The sequence below is a fragment of the Callithrix jacchus genome, chromosome 4 (assembly GCF_049354715.1).
Source record: "Callithrix jacchus isolate 240 chromosome 4, calJac240_pri, whole genome shotgun sequence".
Taxonomy (NCBI): domain Eukaryota; kingdom Metazoa; phylum Chordata; class Mammalia; order Primates; family Cebidae; genus Callithrix; species Callithrix jacchus.
In genome coordinates this window covers 132,578,605-132,597,866 of record NC_133505.1, presented here as the reverse complement: position 1 = coordinate 132,597,866, position 19,262 = coordinate 132,578,605, and the positions used below count along the sequence as shown (strand labels likewise).

General features: G+C 37.2%; 1 protein-coding gene across 4 annotated transcripts in view; it reads right to left on the bottom strand.

Moving 5' to 3' along the window:
• The window catches only part of TRMT11 (tRNA methyltransferase 11), a 54,832-nt gene extending 35,866 nt beyond the window's left edge, over nt 1-18,966 (bottom strand). For 3 of the 4 annotated variants that reach the window (XR_619462.6, XR_013534534.1, XM_003732724.7), the window contains exons 1-7: nt 18,873-18,966; nt 11,584-11,649; nt 9,388-9,461; nt 7,207-7,288; nt 7,031-7,123; nt 6,668-6,802; nt 5,757-5,913 (exon numbers count right to left, since the gene is read on the bottom strand). Coding sequence is in view for 2 of the 4 variants with exons in the window: in XM_003732724.7 (XP_003732772.1) it covers nt 5,757-5,913; nt 6,668-6,802; nt 7,031-7,123; nt 7,207-7,288; nt 9,388-9,461; nt 11,584-11,649; nt 18,873-18,944 (679 nt within the window). In the remaining 2 variants the exon portion in view is untranslated. The remainder of the gene's footprint in view (nt 1-5,756; nt 5,914-6,667; nt 6,803-7,030; nt 7,124-7,206; nt 7,289-9,387; nt 9,462-11,583; nt 11,650-18,872) is intronic. The other variant, XM_078370064.1, reaches the window with a different exon arrangement.
• Between the last annotated feature and the right edge of the window lie 296 nt (nt 18,967-19,262).

Here is a 19,262-nt window from a genome sequence, read left to right as displayed (position 1 = left end):
CAGTTCACTGTCTACCATGTGTCAGGCAACTTCCTAGAAATATTAGGATATGCATATTGCCTCACTTAATCCTCACAATATATTGCTATTACCATTTTACAAATGATAGAATTGAAACCCAGACAAGTTAAGAATCTTGCCCAAAGTCACAGAAATACTAATTGGTAAAAGGATTTAAACTTTGCTCTGTTTTCTTTTTATCATACTACCTCCTTTGGGATTAGCACCAATTGAAATCAATACATATTCACTCACCAATTAGATAAACAAAAGCAAAGTATGTTAGTACACAAATTATATTAAATTAAGTGAAGCTACCTACTGTGTTAATACGAGTGTTATATATGCCATTCACAAGTCTTGTACTGTATCACAGACAGGGCTGTGCCATTAATAGGTATTCTGTCAATTCACAACAAACTCACAACAGAATAGTAGCAATTCCTAACAACTGAGAGCTGACACAATGCTATGTCTCTCCCCCTTTGGGAAAGTGGAGACAAATACACACAATTAAAAAGAATCTTACTAAAATGAAAACCAATGCATTTATTAAAATAGAAAGAAAAATGTATTTCTGCCACTCATAATGTCATTCTAAACAGTAGCAAACAGTCTAAAAGAAAAAAGGAAAGGTACTTAGGCGGGAAAAAGCTATATTTTTCCTTTCAGTCTCCCAGAAGCTTTCAACTCTACTCTAGATCCATGAGAAAAACCACGAAGCACGAGTAGTAAGTGGGCAATGCATTTGGGAAACTACATACATTTCAATTTTGTAACTTTAAGAAGGGGATTAGGCACGGGCATTTTATTAAAAAGGTATTTTAAAAGGCAACCCAAAAAAAAAATATCAACAAATACTGTGAAAACTATGGTCATGGAGGAGGGCACAGAGCTACATATTTCTCCAATCCTTCAGAAGGTACTACTCATCAGGGAGGCAAAAGGCCCAAGAGAGGACAAACTGTTTAAGATCTTCATCTATTCACAATTACTGGTTATTAAATTTCAAAACAAAACACCAAAAACTGACTGACGTCCTAAAGCTATATTTAAACTACAAACACAAATTAATAAAATGTGTTTTAGCAGCACCTTTGCAAAGATCCTCCTCTCATTTTCCATTAATTGTCTTATATGAATAGTCAGATGATCCAAATATACCACATAATGTGAAAAGCTGCCCTCAAGGAAACAGAAACAGGTCTCCTTGCCCCTCAAAACACTACAAATGGTCCACATATTGACAGCTATGAAGATAATTTCAAAATATACCTAGTCTCATCTATTCAACAAAAAATATTATCCATATTGGCAACCATATTTTTAAATTCTGTGGTCTAGTCTATATGTATGAATATATATTAATTGTTTTGTTCATGTATATAGCTAAAAGAATTCTTCTCAATTGACCGAAAAAGCCTTTAAAACCCAAGATTAAGAATAAAAGCTTTCGCATTTGAAAAAAGATAAATTAGATCCATTTTTCACATCATACAAGAGAACAATCTCCAAATGAACCAGAGATCGAAAAAGAAAAAGTGTAAAACTACAAAAGTACTAGAAGAAAACACTAATTAATTCCTCTATAACTTGAGTGTGGGGAAAACTTTTGCATGGCAAAAATCAATTAGTAGCAAAGTCAAAAGATAAATGACAAGCTAAGGTAAAATACTTGCACATACATCACAGAAAAAGAGGGGGAGTATGAGGGGGCTGTATCCCAAACTTACAAAGGACCTTGAAAAATGAGGGGGAAGAGACCAAAAATGCTATCAAAAAATGGGCAAAAGACATAAAAGACAATTCAAAAAAAAGTCATAATGGCCCTTAAAATATAAAAAGTTGTTATACTTCATTCATAACCACAGAAATACAAATTAACACTACACTGAGATACCATGTTTCACCCAACAGAACAGGCAAAACTTCAAAAGCTTGAAAATATACTCTGCTGGTGAGACTGTGGAAAAACAGGGACTCTCCTACAATTGTTGGTAGGAATCCAAAAGAGTATAATGGAGACAAATTTGGCAGTATCTAATGAAATTGCATAGGCATATGCTCTTCAACCCAGAAATCATACTTGTAGGAATTTACCCTAGGACAGGGGGTTCCGATCTTTTAGCTTCCCTGGATCACATTGGAAGAAGAAGAATTGTCTTGAGCCATACATAAAATATATTAACAGTAATGATAGCTGATAAGCTTTAAAAAAAATTGCAAAAATTCTCATAATGTTTTGAGAAACTTTACAAGTTTGTGTTGGGCCGCATTCAAAGCCATCTGGGCTGCATGTGGTCCACAGGCTGCAGGTTGGACGAGCTTGCCCTAGGGCTACGCCTCCAACATTACAAAGGTATATATTCATAAGGTTAGTCATTACAAGCATTATTTGTAACTGTAAAATACTGAAAACTACCAATGTCTAACTATAGGAGATTGTTTGAATAAATTACAGTACATATACTCATGGAGCAAAACTAAAAAAGAATAAAGATCTCCATGAACTGACAGGATGTGATTTCCAGGAAATACTATTAAGTGAAACAAGCAAAGTTAAAACCAACATACATACTACCTTTTGTGTAAGAAAGTAGTGGAAATAAGAAAATGTTTATCATCACAAAAAGAAACACAGGAAGAATCAACTAGAAAACAATGAAGTTAGTCACCTAGGAGAGGTGGGAGAACAGGCTGGAAGGGTTATAAAAGTTAAGTGACACTTCTGAGTACCACTTCTTGCATAGTTCTGACTTTCTGGAAGCAAGTTCATCTTACACATATCTGAAAATAAAAGTAAATCAACAAGGAATGTGGGATGGGGATAAAAACCTAAAACAGAGGGCAAGCTGAACAAATTAACCCAAATGAATTTTAAATGAAAAGAGAAAAAGCAGGCACAGTGTTTGAGTTTATCACCTCTTAGGGTAAAGAACTGAAAACATATCCTGAACTCTTATTCATAGGATTTTTTTAAGTGGCATAGGCAAAACAACTGTGAAACTATTTCAGATATAGATAGGTATGAGAAAAAGAGTAAACGCGTTGATGTAGATAAGAACCAGGGTTCTCACTGTGGAAGAAGGTGCATATAGACACTGAATAGGGTAGTCAAAAAGAAATCTGTAAAGACTGATGACAATTTGTAGTGTATGTACAAACTCACAATGTCTAAAATATGTATATGCCCGTGTACATGCATTACACAGAGTATACAGGAACATATACAAGTATATTTGCATATTCACTTACATCTATATTGTGTACATATGCATATATATTTTCTAGTTTCTCCACTGAAAGTATCTATAATCCAGATCTCATCTCCCCACTAAAAGAAACAAAAATTCCTTGGAGAAATGATTGATATCAGAGCTTGAACAAATAGAAGAGAAAGGAAGGATGTATTCAAATGAAAAATGGATAGGAACATGTCACAAATATAGATTCAATGTGAAAGAGCTCTCACTAGGCAAATCACAATTTGAGCAACAAAAGTAATTAAGAAACTTAAGAAATGTAATGAATTATAGACCCTTGGTTAAAAAGGAGAACACACTAGTTCATATTGAAAACAAATAGAAAAACAAATACACCGAAGAGAGGAAAGGGCTCCTGCTTACAGTAGAATAAGGAATGTTGACTTGTAACTGTGGAGGGAGCACTAGAGTTGGAAAACCATCCCTTTCAAACCATCCAAGAAAAGAATGGTTCAGGAAAAAATTATCAATGGCTACTAAACTTGGTAATCTGAGTGGTAAGAGGAGATTTGGATAAGGAATGGAATACTACACGGTCTTAATGTGTCTCTCCACAGATTGCTTAATAGCAAGAATAACAAACAAAAAACAGTGATTGCACTATTTATGATTATGAGTGAAAACAATCAAACACCACCTTGACCAGATGATCACAATTACCAATACCCATGCAGGGCAGAATGCCATCATGTACACACCCGAAAAGGACACAAAATCACTGATGAGCGGTCCAGCTGGGAATGTATAACCTAACCCTAATCTTGAGGAAACATCAAACAACCCAAAATAAGGAACAATTTAGATAAAAAATAAAGGGAAGAGAAATACCTTCTTGAAAAGTGCAAATTTCATAAAAGAAAAAGAAACTCTGGCTGTGGTCCAAATCAAAGACATATTAACAACAAAATATAATACCTGATCCTAGCCAGGAAGGGGAAAAGGATGCTATCAAAAACATTATTATTGGGTCAACTGACAAGACTGGAATATGAATATCAAAGTACTGTATTAATACATCTATTAACATTGAAAACGTAAGTACAGCCTGAAATAAGTACAGCCTTATTCTTGAGAAATAAGTACTTGACGGGTAAAGGGCTATGATGGATACAACTTTCAAATGATGCAGGAAAGAAAATACTATGTAAATATAAACAAATAGAACAAATAATAAAGCAAATGAGGCCAAATGTTAACAACAGCTTAAATTAAGGATACACAGATGTTCTTTGTTCTGCTTTTATTATTGTAACTTCTCTCAAAGTTTGATATTATTTTCAATAAAAAGTTTAAAATTTGGGGAGAGGTACTTAGGATAATGAGGGTGGGGAAGAAAAGGATATAGAGTATGCTGAGGGTGAGTGACATGGAGAAACTGGCACAGACTCACAACAAACAGAGAAAGTCATGCTATCAGTGAGAAATGTCTTGACTTTGTTTACTACTTCTTTCTAAGCATATGTGGTCATATTCCTTAAGTTAGTACATGTTGTAATAGTTGGTTGGCAGATCCTAATGCAGAGAGACAGCTCTAAGACAGGAGCATGAGGTCTGGAGTCGGACTGCTTAAGATTGAATCCAATGAAACCAATATACTGTATAACCTTGGCCATTCACCTCTCTCTGTGCCATAATTTCCTCATGTATCTCCATGTTAGTTGTTCTAAGAACTAAACTAGATAGCAACATCAAAGTGCCCAGCATAGCACCTGATACATTTACTATTCAATAAATGTTAGCTCTGCATTATCACTGCTCATGAGGAAAGATGGCTACAGGGAGAGGCTCCAACCACAAAGTGAGCCATAAAATGAGTTTGGCCAAACTTAAATACAAGTATTTGCTAGGTATGGGTAAAATCAAGCAAAACTGAATGGAAGTAGGAAAGTCTGCACAGAGTCAGATGACTTGGAGTTTTAGGACTTCCATATAAAATTATCCCAGTCATATGCACAAAAAACCAAGGTCACTGCCATAGCCACCAGGCTCTAGACCATTGATACTTAACACATTTTTCTTATTTTCACACTTACTTATAAACCTCCACAAACCAACTCAAAGATAGGATATATTAACTATTTTTCTCTATCCACATATATGGTTATTAACTTAAACATGGATGAATACATTTTTTTGATCTTGTCATTCAAGTCTGTCTTTCACCAAGAGTTTTCCTATTAAAATAAACTATACGGCTTTATGGCATTTCTACAATGTGGTGTTGCAAATTTTTCTGCTACAAAAAAATTAGACAGATGATCCCTGCTAGCAGTTTACCTGGAATAAAACCCATACAATTCTATCAGCATCATCTTTGAAGTGATGAAAGTGTTAAATACTAGCTAATACACAAGTATGTGGTTGTCTTTTGGCCACTATCCAAACATAATTAAAAGATGATCCATTTACTCTTTTAGCAAAAATATTACCATGATCTTCATTAATATAAATAAGCAACACCTCTACACTAGCTTAAAAGTTAAATAAAAATACCTGTTCCAACAAATGGATCAAAGACAATATCATTTTCTTTCACTTTTCCATGGTTAGCCATAATGAATGACAAACCAGCATCCATACTTGTATTTCCAATAAAGTGTCTCTTTTTGACACTGTATGACTCAATAAGCTCTCTCTGTCCATCTGCAATCTAAATCAGAGATATTTCTCAAGTTAGTACAGTCATAGAGAACAAACTTAAGATAATCACTCACAATAAGACCATTATATTTCACTGATAAGAACTTCTTTCCACTTATCACTGCTTTAAACTTATTTCTTTAAAATAATGTAATTGAGGTTGTTATGGACAAAACCTTTTGTTTCTTAATGTCATTCCATTTACTTTGTCTTTTCAAAACAAGTATGAACTGAATTCAAATGCAATTATTCCAGAGGTAGTTGCTAAGGTATGTCCATTTCTTTGTTCTCCTACATAACAATAATTTCTAACATTAAGTCACAACTTTCACTCACAGCTTCCAATCACCCACTTAAAGCCGGAGAAGTTGACAGAACTGCTCTACAGTAATTTCATTTCTTTTGGAATGGAAGACCCAGATTGGAAATCTCCACAAATGAGATCCCGCAACTACCAGAGCACCGTGTTTTCTCTGATTAAAAAAAAAAAAAATCAGTCCAGATTTTCCACTAAGTCTTATTTTAACATTTCCAGGTATACCACCTCCTCCCTATACCTGACAAGCCTCTTGCACTCCAAAAGATCTCTGGGAAAAACCAAAACAAAACATAATCACACTCTTCACCAATTTTATGGATTCTGACTCTTTAGCTTACAGTACTATTTAGCTGCTTTATAGTTCCACATATGAGTCAAATACAAAGGACTAATATGTAGCTTTCAAAAAAACAAATTGACATAGGTAGAAAGAACACTTGCTCACCCATCTACCAAAATAAATATTATGTGGATTCTCAGGGATGCAGTTTGGGTCCAAACCATAATCCTCCAAAACAGAGAATACATGTTGTGGTTTCTTTAAATTTACTTTTCCTTCAAATGGCAGAAATTCAAGTGCCTAAAAAATAAAAGAAATGCTAATGTCTTATAAAAATTTATAAGGAAAAATGGCGCTTATCTAATAACATTAACTTCTAAGTCTGGAGTCAACATTAAATAAAACATGAAAAGCACTTAGCACAAAGTGTGGTACAAAATAAACAGCAGACATTGGGTATTCTTATATATCAACAATGGCTAGACTGCACTCATCATGTAGGTTTTTTGTTTTGCTAAATTTACTTACATCTATTCGCTTGATTTTCTCCTCTTGTGTCAATGTCTTATTGAAAGTATGAATCTTTATTTTATATGTAGAGTTTGAATGTAGAAATGGAACCTAAAAGGAAATAAGTTTTTTGAGCATTGTAGTTCTACAGAATCTGCACACATGCCTATATAAAACCACATTTTATTACGCACCATCTTCTCCACAGGATAATTTTTAAGAGAACTGTACAGCTCCTCAGGAGATTGTCCATGACCCCATAGTTCAAATATAGCCCTAGGAAATAAATGATTGGTACTAACCTCAGTAAAGAACTTAGTTCACACAGTAACACATACAGTCATTTCACTAGTTCTTTATGCCCACTCCACTAATTATTGTCTATGTTTTGTACAGTATAAATGAAAACTATATATCCTGGAAACAAATATAACTTAAGCCAAATCACACATAAAGTTGAACTTGACATGGCAAGAAGGAAATTCAGTAAGTCAGGATATTTTTCAAGTTTTCATATTTTTAGACTAGAACAAATGAGACACTAAATTCAGTTATTTTAGATAAGTGGGGAAAAAGCCACGGAAAAGCCAATTTTTCCCAATGTCTTCTCCATAATACAAAGACTAATGACCAGATAAAAATGTCATTAATATTTAGCTGGCCAGGCATAGTGGTTAATGCCTGTAATTCCAGCACTTTGGGAGGCCGAGGTGGATCACTTGAGTCCAGGAGTTCAAGACCAGCCTGGGCAACATAGCAAAACCTACAAAAAAAGCAAAACATTGGCTAGGCACGGTGGCACACACCTGTAGTCCCAGCTACTTGGGAGGCTGAGCCCTGGAGTTTGATACTAAAAGGAGACATGATCATGTCACCGCACTCCAGCCTGGGCAAGAGTGAGACTCTGTCATGCATGCACATGAACATGCAGAGACACACACACACACACACGATTTTAGTAACTAAGTTACCCAAAATGTTAAGATCTAATAAGGTATATTGTTATATTTTTCACTCTTTTGTGGCATGCTCAAAATATTTCATGTTAAAAATAAATTAACTTTCAATCCCCTGCTACCAGAGAAAAATCTCAATTTAAGTTGATTTTGAATCTATGCTTTTATAAATGTCTATCTTTGTTCTGGCACAATTAAATTGTGAATTTTATCCTTTGCAAATGAATTCTTCCTTTTCTGTTGAATTTACAGAGAAAATGCTTCTAAAATCATACTAATCTCACTTAGCCATCATTTAAAGTATACCTCAGCTACACAAAATATAGATAGTAAAAAGCAATTAAAAATTGTATATTATACAATTATTAATTGTACCATTAATCAAATATATGAATTAGAAGAGCTTTGAAAGAAGCATACAAGTTCTTAGTATTCCAGTGGCTATTTTAAACCTAACAAGCAATTATTCAAAGAGTTTTTAAAAGTTATGTTTCTGTTTTCTAGTCATTTTTATTTCATAAAACCTGTTAACAAGCGTCACTATAAAAGATTAAAGGGTGCAAGTAGTTCTCAATAGGATGAAGTTAACTAAACATAGGGCTGTATTCAATTCCATAATACAGCAATTACATATGACTATATAAAACACAGCTAACCATGTTAATAAAACTAGATCTATGTAATTTCTTATTTGCACTGCATTAGCAAATATAATCTCTAAGGAAAAGAAAGTTTTCAGCAATCTGCCAAAATGTTCAGGAAGAGAAAGCAGCTTAAAGATAACGCCAGCTGTTCGATCTTAGACATTAGTTAAAAATACAGTTTAATATTCAAATCTGATGACAGAAAATTTTCCAATATTAAAAAAAAAAAGAAATGGAATAAAAGAGCAGATGCCAATGATAAAATCTAGAAACACTGAGGATAAACAACGAACAGCATAATCACATTAATTCGTACCAAGATGTGATATTCTACCAATTCTTTTCTCTACCAACTGAAATGGTATAACATATTTTATGGCAGTCCTCGCTTTTTGTTACCTGACACTTCACTAATCTGCTCATCCAATTAAAAGCCATCTAAGAGAAATGCATTTTTGGATTTTCAGCACTTTGGTTATAATTATATGTGGCATTTATCCTACGTAAGAACATAATGTTTATATCTCATACTATACTCCCACATAATATGGAAGGTCAAAAAAATTATTCTAAAACAAATGTGTCTACAGTTCCCCAGAGATTCTTTTTCCTCCTTGGTTTCAGCAGGTAAGTCTCCTCTGGTCCCCCACCGCCACCCAGTGGCGGTTGTATGTAACTGCAAGCTAAACTAAGCCTCCACAGTATATGCCAACTGGACAGAGTAGTTAACGGAAGTACCAGTATATTCATGCAGGACAATATCAGTTTCTCTTACTTGGCACACACTGTCCGTTTCATTAAATTTCTTGCAATATCTTCAGAGGGAATGCTAAGAATCCAAAATGGTGACTGAAAGAAATAACAATATGCAGCTCAACTGTAAGTGGCTCAAAGCCTCACACGCTTTTATTCAAGTCAATAAGGAGAAGCGCCTATTTGCTACTTTCATGTAAGAATACTGACCTGACTGCAACCAAAACAAAAATCATTCCAATAGTAAAAAAGTCCATTAGAAAAATATGGTAAAAATGTTTTTTAATGACCCTATAAACGAATATAACTGCAAATTAAAGATTACTTTTGTATTTGCCCTTTTATGTAGCTTTACTAAAGGAATTAAGGCATATTATATACCAAAGTATAATCTTGAAATTCATCAAGGCTAATCATTCCTTATAATACAGGTATTTTATTTCTAATTTCTAAGTAATGCATTTCTTAGCTGCTAAATTAGACCTTTTTTTCTAGGTAGCTGTAGCCATCTGAGGGGTGAAGGAGGGGCCCTTTGAAACAACTATGATGGAAAATCTTACACTGTCAAATTCTCATTAACTTTTACTTTATATTTTGTCTAGGAGTAAAAAGTTCCCAGTGCATCCAGGGTGTTTTCCCAATTCTCTATCCCAACACCCAAGATTACAGACACTGGTAAACTGCACCCAGATAACCTTTTGCCAGAACACAGCAAAAATCCGAAAGGATCCTGACCTCATTTCATCACCTCTAGCCAATTATATCCGAACTCTCCTTCCTTTCCTCCTCCCCTAAGTGAAAGTCCTTTAGGAATAAAAGTCCAACACCACAGGACTTCCAACTTAAGCTCTTTCATCTTTTGCAAGAAATCCTTCCTGTCACACCCAGTCTTTTTTTTTTCCAACTTTTAAGTTCAGGGGTACATGTGTAGGATGTGCAGGTTTGTTACACAGGTAAATGTGTCCCATGGTGATTTGTAGCACAGATCATCCTATCACCTAGGTATTAAGCCCAGCATCCATTAGCTATTCTTCCTGATGCTCTCCCTCCCCCGGTCTCACCACCCCCAACAGGCTCCAGTGTGTGTTGCTTCCCTTGGACGTGCCCATATGTTATCATTTGGCTCCCACTTTTAAGTGAGAACACGTGGTGTTTGGTTTTCTGTTCCTGCATTAGTTTGCTGAGGATAATGGCTTCCAACTCTATTCATGTCCCTGCAACATGATCTCGTTCCTTTCTATGGCTGCACAGTAGCATGATCTTATTTCTTTTTGTGGCTTCCATGGTGTATACGTACATTTTCTTTATCTAGTCTATCGGTGATGACCATTTAGGATGATCCCATGCTTTGCTACTGTGAATAGTGCTGCAATGAACATATGCATGCATGTATCTTTATAACAGAACGAATTACATTACTTTGGGTATATACTCCCCATCTTTTTTCTTATAATATTTACCCTCCCTGACAGAAAATTCAAAATAATCCAAACAGGAAAAACTATTATCACTTAGTATTACTTTTATTGGGAAAGTTTTTAAAGCAACCTGAATAAAATGAAATGGTTAAATTAATTATGGTAGAGCTAATCAACAAAAAATATGACGTAGCTATGTTAGAGATAAAAGGCCAAGTAACAACTTATGCCTTTAATGACACTATCAGGTGAGAAACACAAGCTGCAGAAGTAGAATTACAACAGGGGGACAAAAGTACATGAAAAAAACACTGGAAGGCAGTGTGCAAAATGTAAGTCATGTCAAGGAAGAACTGCAAATTATTTTTTCTTTTTCTGTTTTCCAAACTTCTGTAATGCACTGATAAACTACAGTTTTATGCAAAATACAAAGCTCATAAACTCAGTCTTACACAATGCACAATTTCAAATTTTAAAATGATTCTCAATGAGTCCAAAACTCTGCTAAATTCTAATTCTAAACACAACTCACCAATGGAGGACAGACCTTTTTTAAGTGAAAAGACAGATACAAATTATGACCAACTGTTGATTGAAAATTTAAAACAAATAAAAAACTAGAACTTAATCTAAATTGCTTAACAAAACCACAATTTTTCCCAAAATATCCTGTTTAGTCCATTGCCTCTAAAACAAATACAAGTAACTACACAAATATAAATTTAACATACGCACTTCTCTTCAAACCCAAGCTCTATTTCTAAGTATACTCTACATGGTCTAATGAAAATTTAACTTACCTTTCCATAAGTTTCTTGAGTGCTGGCGAACTGACCTCCAAAAAGTGAAAGCAAAGACTTTATTTCCTATATTGAAAATATTACAGAGAAAATACATTTTAACAAAAGGAGCTAAAAATCTACTATGGGAGATAGTAATTACATGACTAAAAAAAAAAGAATAGACTGATGAGCTAACTGAGGCATTTAAGCTTCAACATCAGACAATCACAATTTAGGATTCAGAAAAAAATCTAACAGTAGACATGGATGAATCTGGAGAACATCATCCTCAGCAAACTGACACAAGAACAGAAAACGAAACACCGCATATTCTCACTCATAGGTGGGTGATGAAAAATGAGAACGCATGGACACAGAGAGAAGAGTACTAAACACTGGGGTCTATTGGGGGGAAATGGGGAGGGCCAGTGGGAGGGGGAGGTGGGGAGGGATAGCCTGGGGAGAAATGCCAAATGTGGGTGAAGGGGAGAAAGAAAGCAAAACACACTGCCATGTGTGTAACTATGCAACTGTCTTGCATGTTCTGCACATGTACCCCCAAACCTAAAAATGCAATAAAAAATTTTTAAAAAAAAATCTAACAGTAAAAACCACAAGTAATTTCTGAGAAATTTTAGACAATAGAAGAGTTACCAAACACTTGATTAGAAAATGCCCTGATTTTGAAAAGGAAAAAAACAGATTACACAAAGTGCAGATAAGTAAGTCTGACACTTGACGAACAAAATTAAAATGAAAATTAAACAAATCATTTGAAGATGTTTGGAAATTAAAAAATAATCGGCCAGGGCATATCGCTGTGTATTCATTAACCACAAATACACCAAGTTAACTTCCGCCTTTCTGCATAAAATTACAGAACTAGAAAGAGAACTAACATAATAGATACTTTAAAAGCATAATGCATGCAAAGTTGACATGTGTCCAGATAGTGTTTATATTATTTGAAGCAATCACTTTGTACTGATAAACCCAAATAATTACACAAACTTTACAATTTGTATGACTAAAAAGTTATCTCCTTAAATCACATAAAACAGGTAGAATCACACTCCTCTGTATGGGTCTTATGGAGAACATAACCTAATGAGAGGTAAGTATCCTACTGCTGGCTACCTACTATCCCCTTTCCTCCCAACCAGAAGGAAAAGCCTTTAACACCAAACCCACTCACTATAAGGTACAGCCATCAAAAGGGAAAATATACCCAGACCAGCAAATCTCCCACTCCAAGATCGAAATGAATGAGAAGTTCAAGCTGCTAGCGCCATTTCTATTTTTCTTTGTCTATGCAACAAATCATTGTTTTTAATTCAGTGTTAGAAGGGGCTGAATTGAGTCCAATCAGACGGATCCACCAAGAACTATCACAGACTACTGGCAAATCAGTGAAGGCAGCCCAAAGGTTATTTTGCAACACAGAAAACACAAATCTGAATACGAGACATCATGAGATTTAGAAGTCAAATAGACCATAATCTGATTTTCAAATCTTCCAAATACTAGCAATGTGGCTTGATACAAGAATCTTAAATCCTCCAACTTTCGTTCCCTCAAATGTCAAACAGGAATCATAGCTATCTCATCAGTTTAAGTGAACTTTAAAGAGAGAAGCACAGAACCTAGGCAGTTATTAAGGGAATCAAGAAGTCAACCAAGACTGACAGAGTTATAACACTTAAAAGAAAAAAATAAAGTTATAGATTAAGTTACTTGATTCTGCATGATGGTGGTTTGTTCTATATTAAAGCATATTGCTAAGTCAGCTTTATATTTAAAACATCCAACTACAGGCCGGGCGTGGTGGCTTAAGCCTGTAATCCCAGCACTTTGGGAGGCCGAGGCGGGTGGATCACGAGGTTATATGATCAAGACCATCCTGGTCAAAATGGTGAAACCCCGCCTCTACTAAAGATACAAAAAAATTAGCCGGGCATGGTAGCACGTGCCTGTAATCCCAGCTACTCAGGAGGCTGAGGCAGGAGAATTGCCTGAACCCAGGAGGCGGAGGTTGCGGTGAGCCAAGATCGCGCCATTGCACTCCAGTCTGGGTGACAAGAGCGAAACTCTGTCTCAAAAAAAACAAAAAACAAAATCCAACTACAACCAAGTTAAGACACCAAAGTTTGCTGCTCCCAGAATATACTGTTAAAAATTTGCAATAGGTTAAAACACAAAGATCCTAAGAGTTAGGCAGGGGAAAAAAGTGAAAGATTAAAGTTTTATGGCATAGCATTATCTCTACTACCCAAAACTTAGCAGCCACCTAAAACTGAGAATAAATGGATAACACAAGTTTCAAATTGAAAAGCAAAACATGTTTAAAGTACTGCATCAACCTACTTGGAAAAAGCAAAACACAAAATGTTCATTAATCTTATGGCAAATTCAACTTTCCAGTTGAGACTCTTTCTACATTAGGAATAAAAAAGAATTTATATTGAACTTCAGATATAAAAATGTGGCATGATCTGGGGCAGGTGTGATGCATTAATCCGCGAGCTTTTCTGTTATTTCAGCTACTTGCTTTTTCATTCATTTAAAAGGTTGCTTCAGAACAAGCAATAAAACCCAGGTGTTTGACCTTTAGTAAACATTACTTAATACAGTAAGTATTATATTAAGTAGCTGCCAACTATAATTGGCCCTGATTAACTCTATCAGAGGTAAAACTGGACCACACTTATATTCCTAATCTCTCATTTTAATTCATAAAGGCAGCCATTCATTAGACCTTCCTTGCTTATCAGTTCTAATGAAGTAGATGGACCCAAAAGTGTAGACTGTCCTTTGATTGCCTTCCCCAGAAGGGATCCTATAGCACTGATTAAAGTATTTTAAGCAGCCAGATGTGGTGGCTCCCACCTGCAATCCCAGCACTTTGGGAGGTCAAGGCGAAGAGGTAACTTGAGACCGGGAGTCCGAGACCCGCCCTGGCAAGAAAGTGAGATGCCCCGCCCACACTCACCCTCAGTCTCTGATCAACACCCGGTCACTACAAAAAAAATTAAAAAATTAGCCAGGCATAGTGGTGCACCTGTGGTCCCAGCTACTCAGGAAGCTAAGGTGGGAGGATGGCTGGAACTTGGGAGTTTGAGGCTGCAGTGATCGTCATGCCATTGCACTCTAGCCTGGAAAACAGAACTGTCTCAAAAAAAAAAAAATTTTTTTAAGCCACTAATATGTGCAAGTCACGGAGTTATGCAAAAATACATACACATTTATCTTAGGGAAATTAATGTCTAGTAGAACCAACAACACAACCTCACAACTGAAACGTAAAGTGTAAAACAGTACATGTTGTTAAAGAGGTAAAAGCAAAAAAATATTAGAGTACAAGAGAGTAAAAGTTTACTTCAGTTTGAGAAGTAAGGTTTCATGGAAACTGACTTAATCCCTGAAAAAAATCTAACTCAATGACAGAAGAATTCAACTTGCAGGGATGGCAAAAGAGGTAAAAGCCTCCTGCTACAAAGAACTATAAAAGCTGGCCATGTAACTGAAAGCATAGAAAGATAACAAAAATTACCAAACCAATATCCAGGAGAGGGCAAAAATTCCAAGGTGGAGTCACTTTTTCCCTGAGACATTTACCAATTCAAAAACAGGCACTTGCCAGATGGAAAGGGGAAAAGAAAAAAGGGCCACCCAGGGGGAGAAAAGGATACTTGATGAACCACCTAGTTTACATTAGGATGTCAAAAAGCTACACCCGGTGAGTATGTGGGAATCAGAATACAAACAGAGCTTAGCGCCTGAGAATGAGTTAAACCAATCCTAGACTCCTCATGCTCCTACGAGTTCCTATCTTCTTCAAGAGGATGTACATCATCCCAGACCTCCAATAATTTTTTCAAATAGATTTTCAAATACAACATCTGGCATATATTTAAAAAACAGCCCAGCACACATATGAAAGAGAACCAAAAGAAACAACAGAAACAGACCCAAAGGATCTCTTTTATCTTATACTTTAATGTAATTATACTTTCCATATTGAAGGGGATTAAAGAAAAAATTAGAATTTTGGCAAAGGAGGAAAAACTACAAAAAGGAAATTGTGGATCTGAAAAAGAATCATGTAAAACATATAAAGCTAAAAGAAATAAATATGTGCTTAACTCTAAAGGAATACTTACTATGTAAGAAACAACAGATCAAAGAACGGGAAAGACCCAAACCAGACTAAAGGGAGCACGGGGAGCAAAAGTGAAAGCAGGAATTCAGGGAATAATGAGTCAGTTTTGGCCCCACTAAGGACTAGGTGGGAAGTGAGAGCACAAAGGAGAGAACCATGCAATCTTAGACCTGGAATGCCTGACTAAAGATTTTCATCTTAAGAAGAACGAAAATGTAAAACAGAACAGAGTTTTTGGAAGAATAAACTGGCACAAGGGTAATGCACTAAGAATTTACAATGGAAAGAAAAAGTAAAAATCACCAAGTAGTCGGGTTGTTATTCTGGAGGCCACAGTCCAACCACTCCATTGTCACTGCACTGCCTTACTTTAGGCAGTCACACTCCTGAGCCTCTCTAGTTCTACTCCAGTATTCTCTAAGTGGGATCTTTTCTCTGGTACTTCAGAATTATCTTTCTAAAACACAAATGATCTTGTCACTTCCTGGCTTAAAATGTAAAAAAGGCAGTGGCTCCCCATTAAATCTGAAAATCCAAACTCCTTGGAATAATGTCAAAACACGTGCAAATCTAGATCTTACCACCTCTCTGGCCTCAATGCCCACTACTTCATCCTTCCTCCCCAAACCTCATAACCAATCACATTTCTGTGCCTGTAAGTCTGATTCTGTTTCTCACAAAAGTGGTCTTTACAATCCTCTTCACCAACAGAACATATCCTTTGTCAATTAAGACTTAATTAAAAATTACTTCCTCCATGAATCTCAGAACATTAATACCGAATCAATGCCACAATCTTCCTTCATGACTCCTAAGGCCAATGTGTTCAACACAACTGAAGAAAATCACAGAATCTTAGCATGTTTACAGATCTGAGAACTTCACCTTCAGCTGGTTTTCAGCATTGCTGTAATACCTATGTTCTTCTCCACTCAATCGTTTTCCTCCTTGTCAACTTTCCCCTTTGCTCTCAATGACTATTTCAAGTTTTACTATTTGTCTCAATTTCCCCATTCAACTGCTGGCCCATCATCTCTCAAGAAATAACTTCCACTCATTCATTACCTAGAAAACAGGCCCTCGGGTAACCACTCAACACCCACCCTAACTTTCTTTGTCCAATTTCCTCTATTTCTGAAAAGGAATGCCCTTTTATCCCTCTCTTCCCGTCAGCCTACCAATACACTCAAGCTCAATCTCTGCTCAATTCTCTTCATGGGGAGAATTCTCCTTTGACCATAGGTCCCCCTCAAACTGTTAACCCATTTCTTACTTTCCTTTATGCTCTAGCTAAGAGCACTCAGTTTATCCTATCTCCCCTTCCTCATTTTCCAGTGACCACTAAACCAAGCCACCCAGCTTCTCCCACTAAAACTTAACATACCAGCTTTAGCAAAATTAACCAATTAATTACCTTCTAATTGAGACTATCAATGAACATTTTTTCATTCTTTTCTAACTAAAAAACAACTGCATTTGACATTATCCATTTGTCCCTGCTTCCTAAAATTTTACCCTCTGATTTCTGTGGTCTCACAATCTTCTGGCACTTGCCCATCTTCTTCGAGGCCTCCTCAGACCTTCCTTTAATATCAACGTTTCCAAGCACCTATACTTGGCCCACCACTCTTTTCACCTTATCCTTTCAGTAATTTCGTCCCCTCTCCTAATTCTCATATGCAAAAGACTCTCAAATATTTATCACTAGTCCAGATCACTCTGCCATACTCTATGCATATTCATATATTCACTGTCTCTTGGTCATCTCAGGTTGATGTTACACGAGCACATCAAATTCAGTGTAAACAAAAGTTAAACCTTACATCTGCCTATGTTCTCTATTTTAAATGGAGACACTCCTACCTATATCCACCCAGGAGTCCTATCTGCTGCTGCCCCTTTCCCACGTATTCAGTCAATTCAGCCCTTAATGACGTATGACCTAAATATTTTCTCAGTCTATCCCATCTTCTTACCCCTTAACCTAGGTGAGACCTTCTTAATCAATTAACAAGACTATGCCAATAGACTTTTTTTTGAGACAGAGTTTCGCTCTTGTTACACAGGCTGGAGTGCAATGGCTCAATCTCGGCTCTTGGCTCACTGCAATCTCCACCTCCTGGGTTCAAGTAATTCTCCTGCCTCAGCCTCCCGAGTAGCTGGGACTACAGGTGTACGCCACCATGCCCAGCTAATTTTTGTATTTTTAGTAGAGACGGGGTTTCACTATGTTGACCAGGATGGTCTCGATCTCTTGATCTCGTGATCCACCCGCCTCGGCCTCCCAAAGTGCTGGGATTATAGGCGTGAGCCACCGCGCCCGGCCCCAGACTCTTAGTCTCTGGCTCAAGTCTTATTCTTTTCAAATCCATCCTCCATAGTGTTGTCAAACTGATTTAATTTTTTGATAACTTTTTAACTTAAAACTCTTCAATAAATCCCCTTTCCAAGTTCCAGGGTATTCAAGGCTTTCATTTTCTGGCCCTTGTCTACTTCCCCTGTCCTCCTCTTACCACTCTCTGCCACATATCTAGTGATCCAGTAATAATAATAATTGTAATTCTAATCCTTACCAACGCTATTTTGTCCTTCTACGATTAAGTGCTCAGCCCTCAGTCTAAACAGTAAGCTCCTAGGGGGCAGAGGTTGTTTACGTCATCTTTATAAGCCCAGCGTACGCATCTTCGACTACGTGCACCCTGGAAAGGTTTCTTGAATAAAACACTCTTCTCAATTTCTCCATCATCTAATCCCCACCACCAACCCCTCCATAAGTTGATCCGCAGATTATGACACTTAAAACACCAGCCTGAACATTTGTTAGATGTCTCTATCCTCCGCTAGACGAAGAGCTCCGGGAGTGAGAGAATCGATCGTATTCACCAGCCTAACTCCGGTACTTGGCACACCGGCAAAAGAATGAATGAAAACCTTTAAGGAAGCCGAAGGGTTTGGTCTCGGACTTCTGTCACACACTCCCTCCGCCAAACTCACCCCGCCCGAAGACCGGGGACGCCTGACCCGCCCTGACCAGCGCAGACCCCGGAATCCAAACACCCTCCAGCTATGCAGATCACCTCCACCCACACATCCACTCCACTCCAGCGTCCTCTCCAGTCGGAAGTTGCGGAGGGCGCTTGGGACTCACCGGCATGCGGAACTCCAGGTGCTCCTGCGCCATGAGCAGCAGATACCTGTTTAGGGTACACGGCGTCGCCATTGCAGCTGCCCACCGTGCGCCTGCGCAGCTCGCGCAAGGCCCCACCTCTTTCTCCCTCCCAAAGCCGTCTCCACAGAGACTGAGCCTGAAGGGCCGGAAGCGGAAGCTCGGCGAGGCAGGCGCTGTCTGTACGTTTCCTGCGCGCGGAGTCTGAAACCGTGGTCGCTGTTAAGAGGGGCTTCCTCACCTGCGAGTGCCAGGTGGTTGGGATAGATCAGCTCTAGTAGCTGGTGGGCGGGGCCGCGTGGTTTTCAGAAGAAGCCTGTGATAATAGACAGTATATTTCCCAGTGATCTTCCCACTTGGAGTGTACTTCCA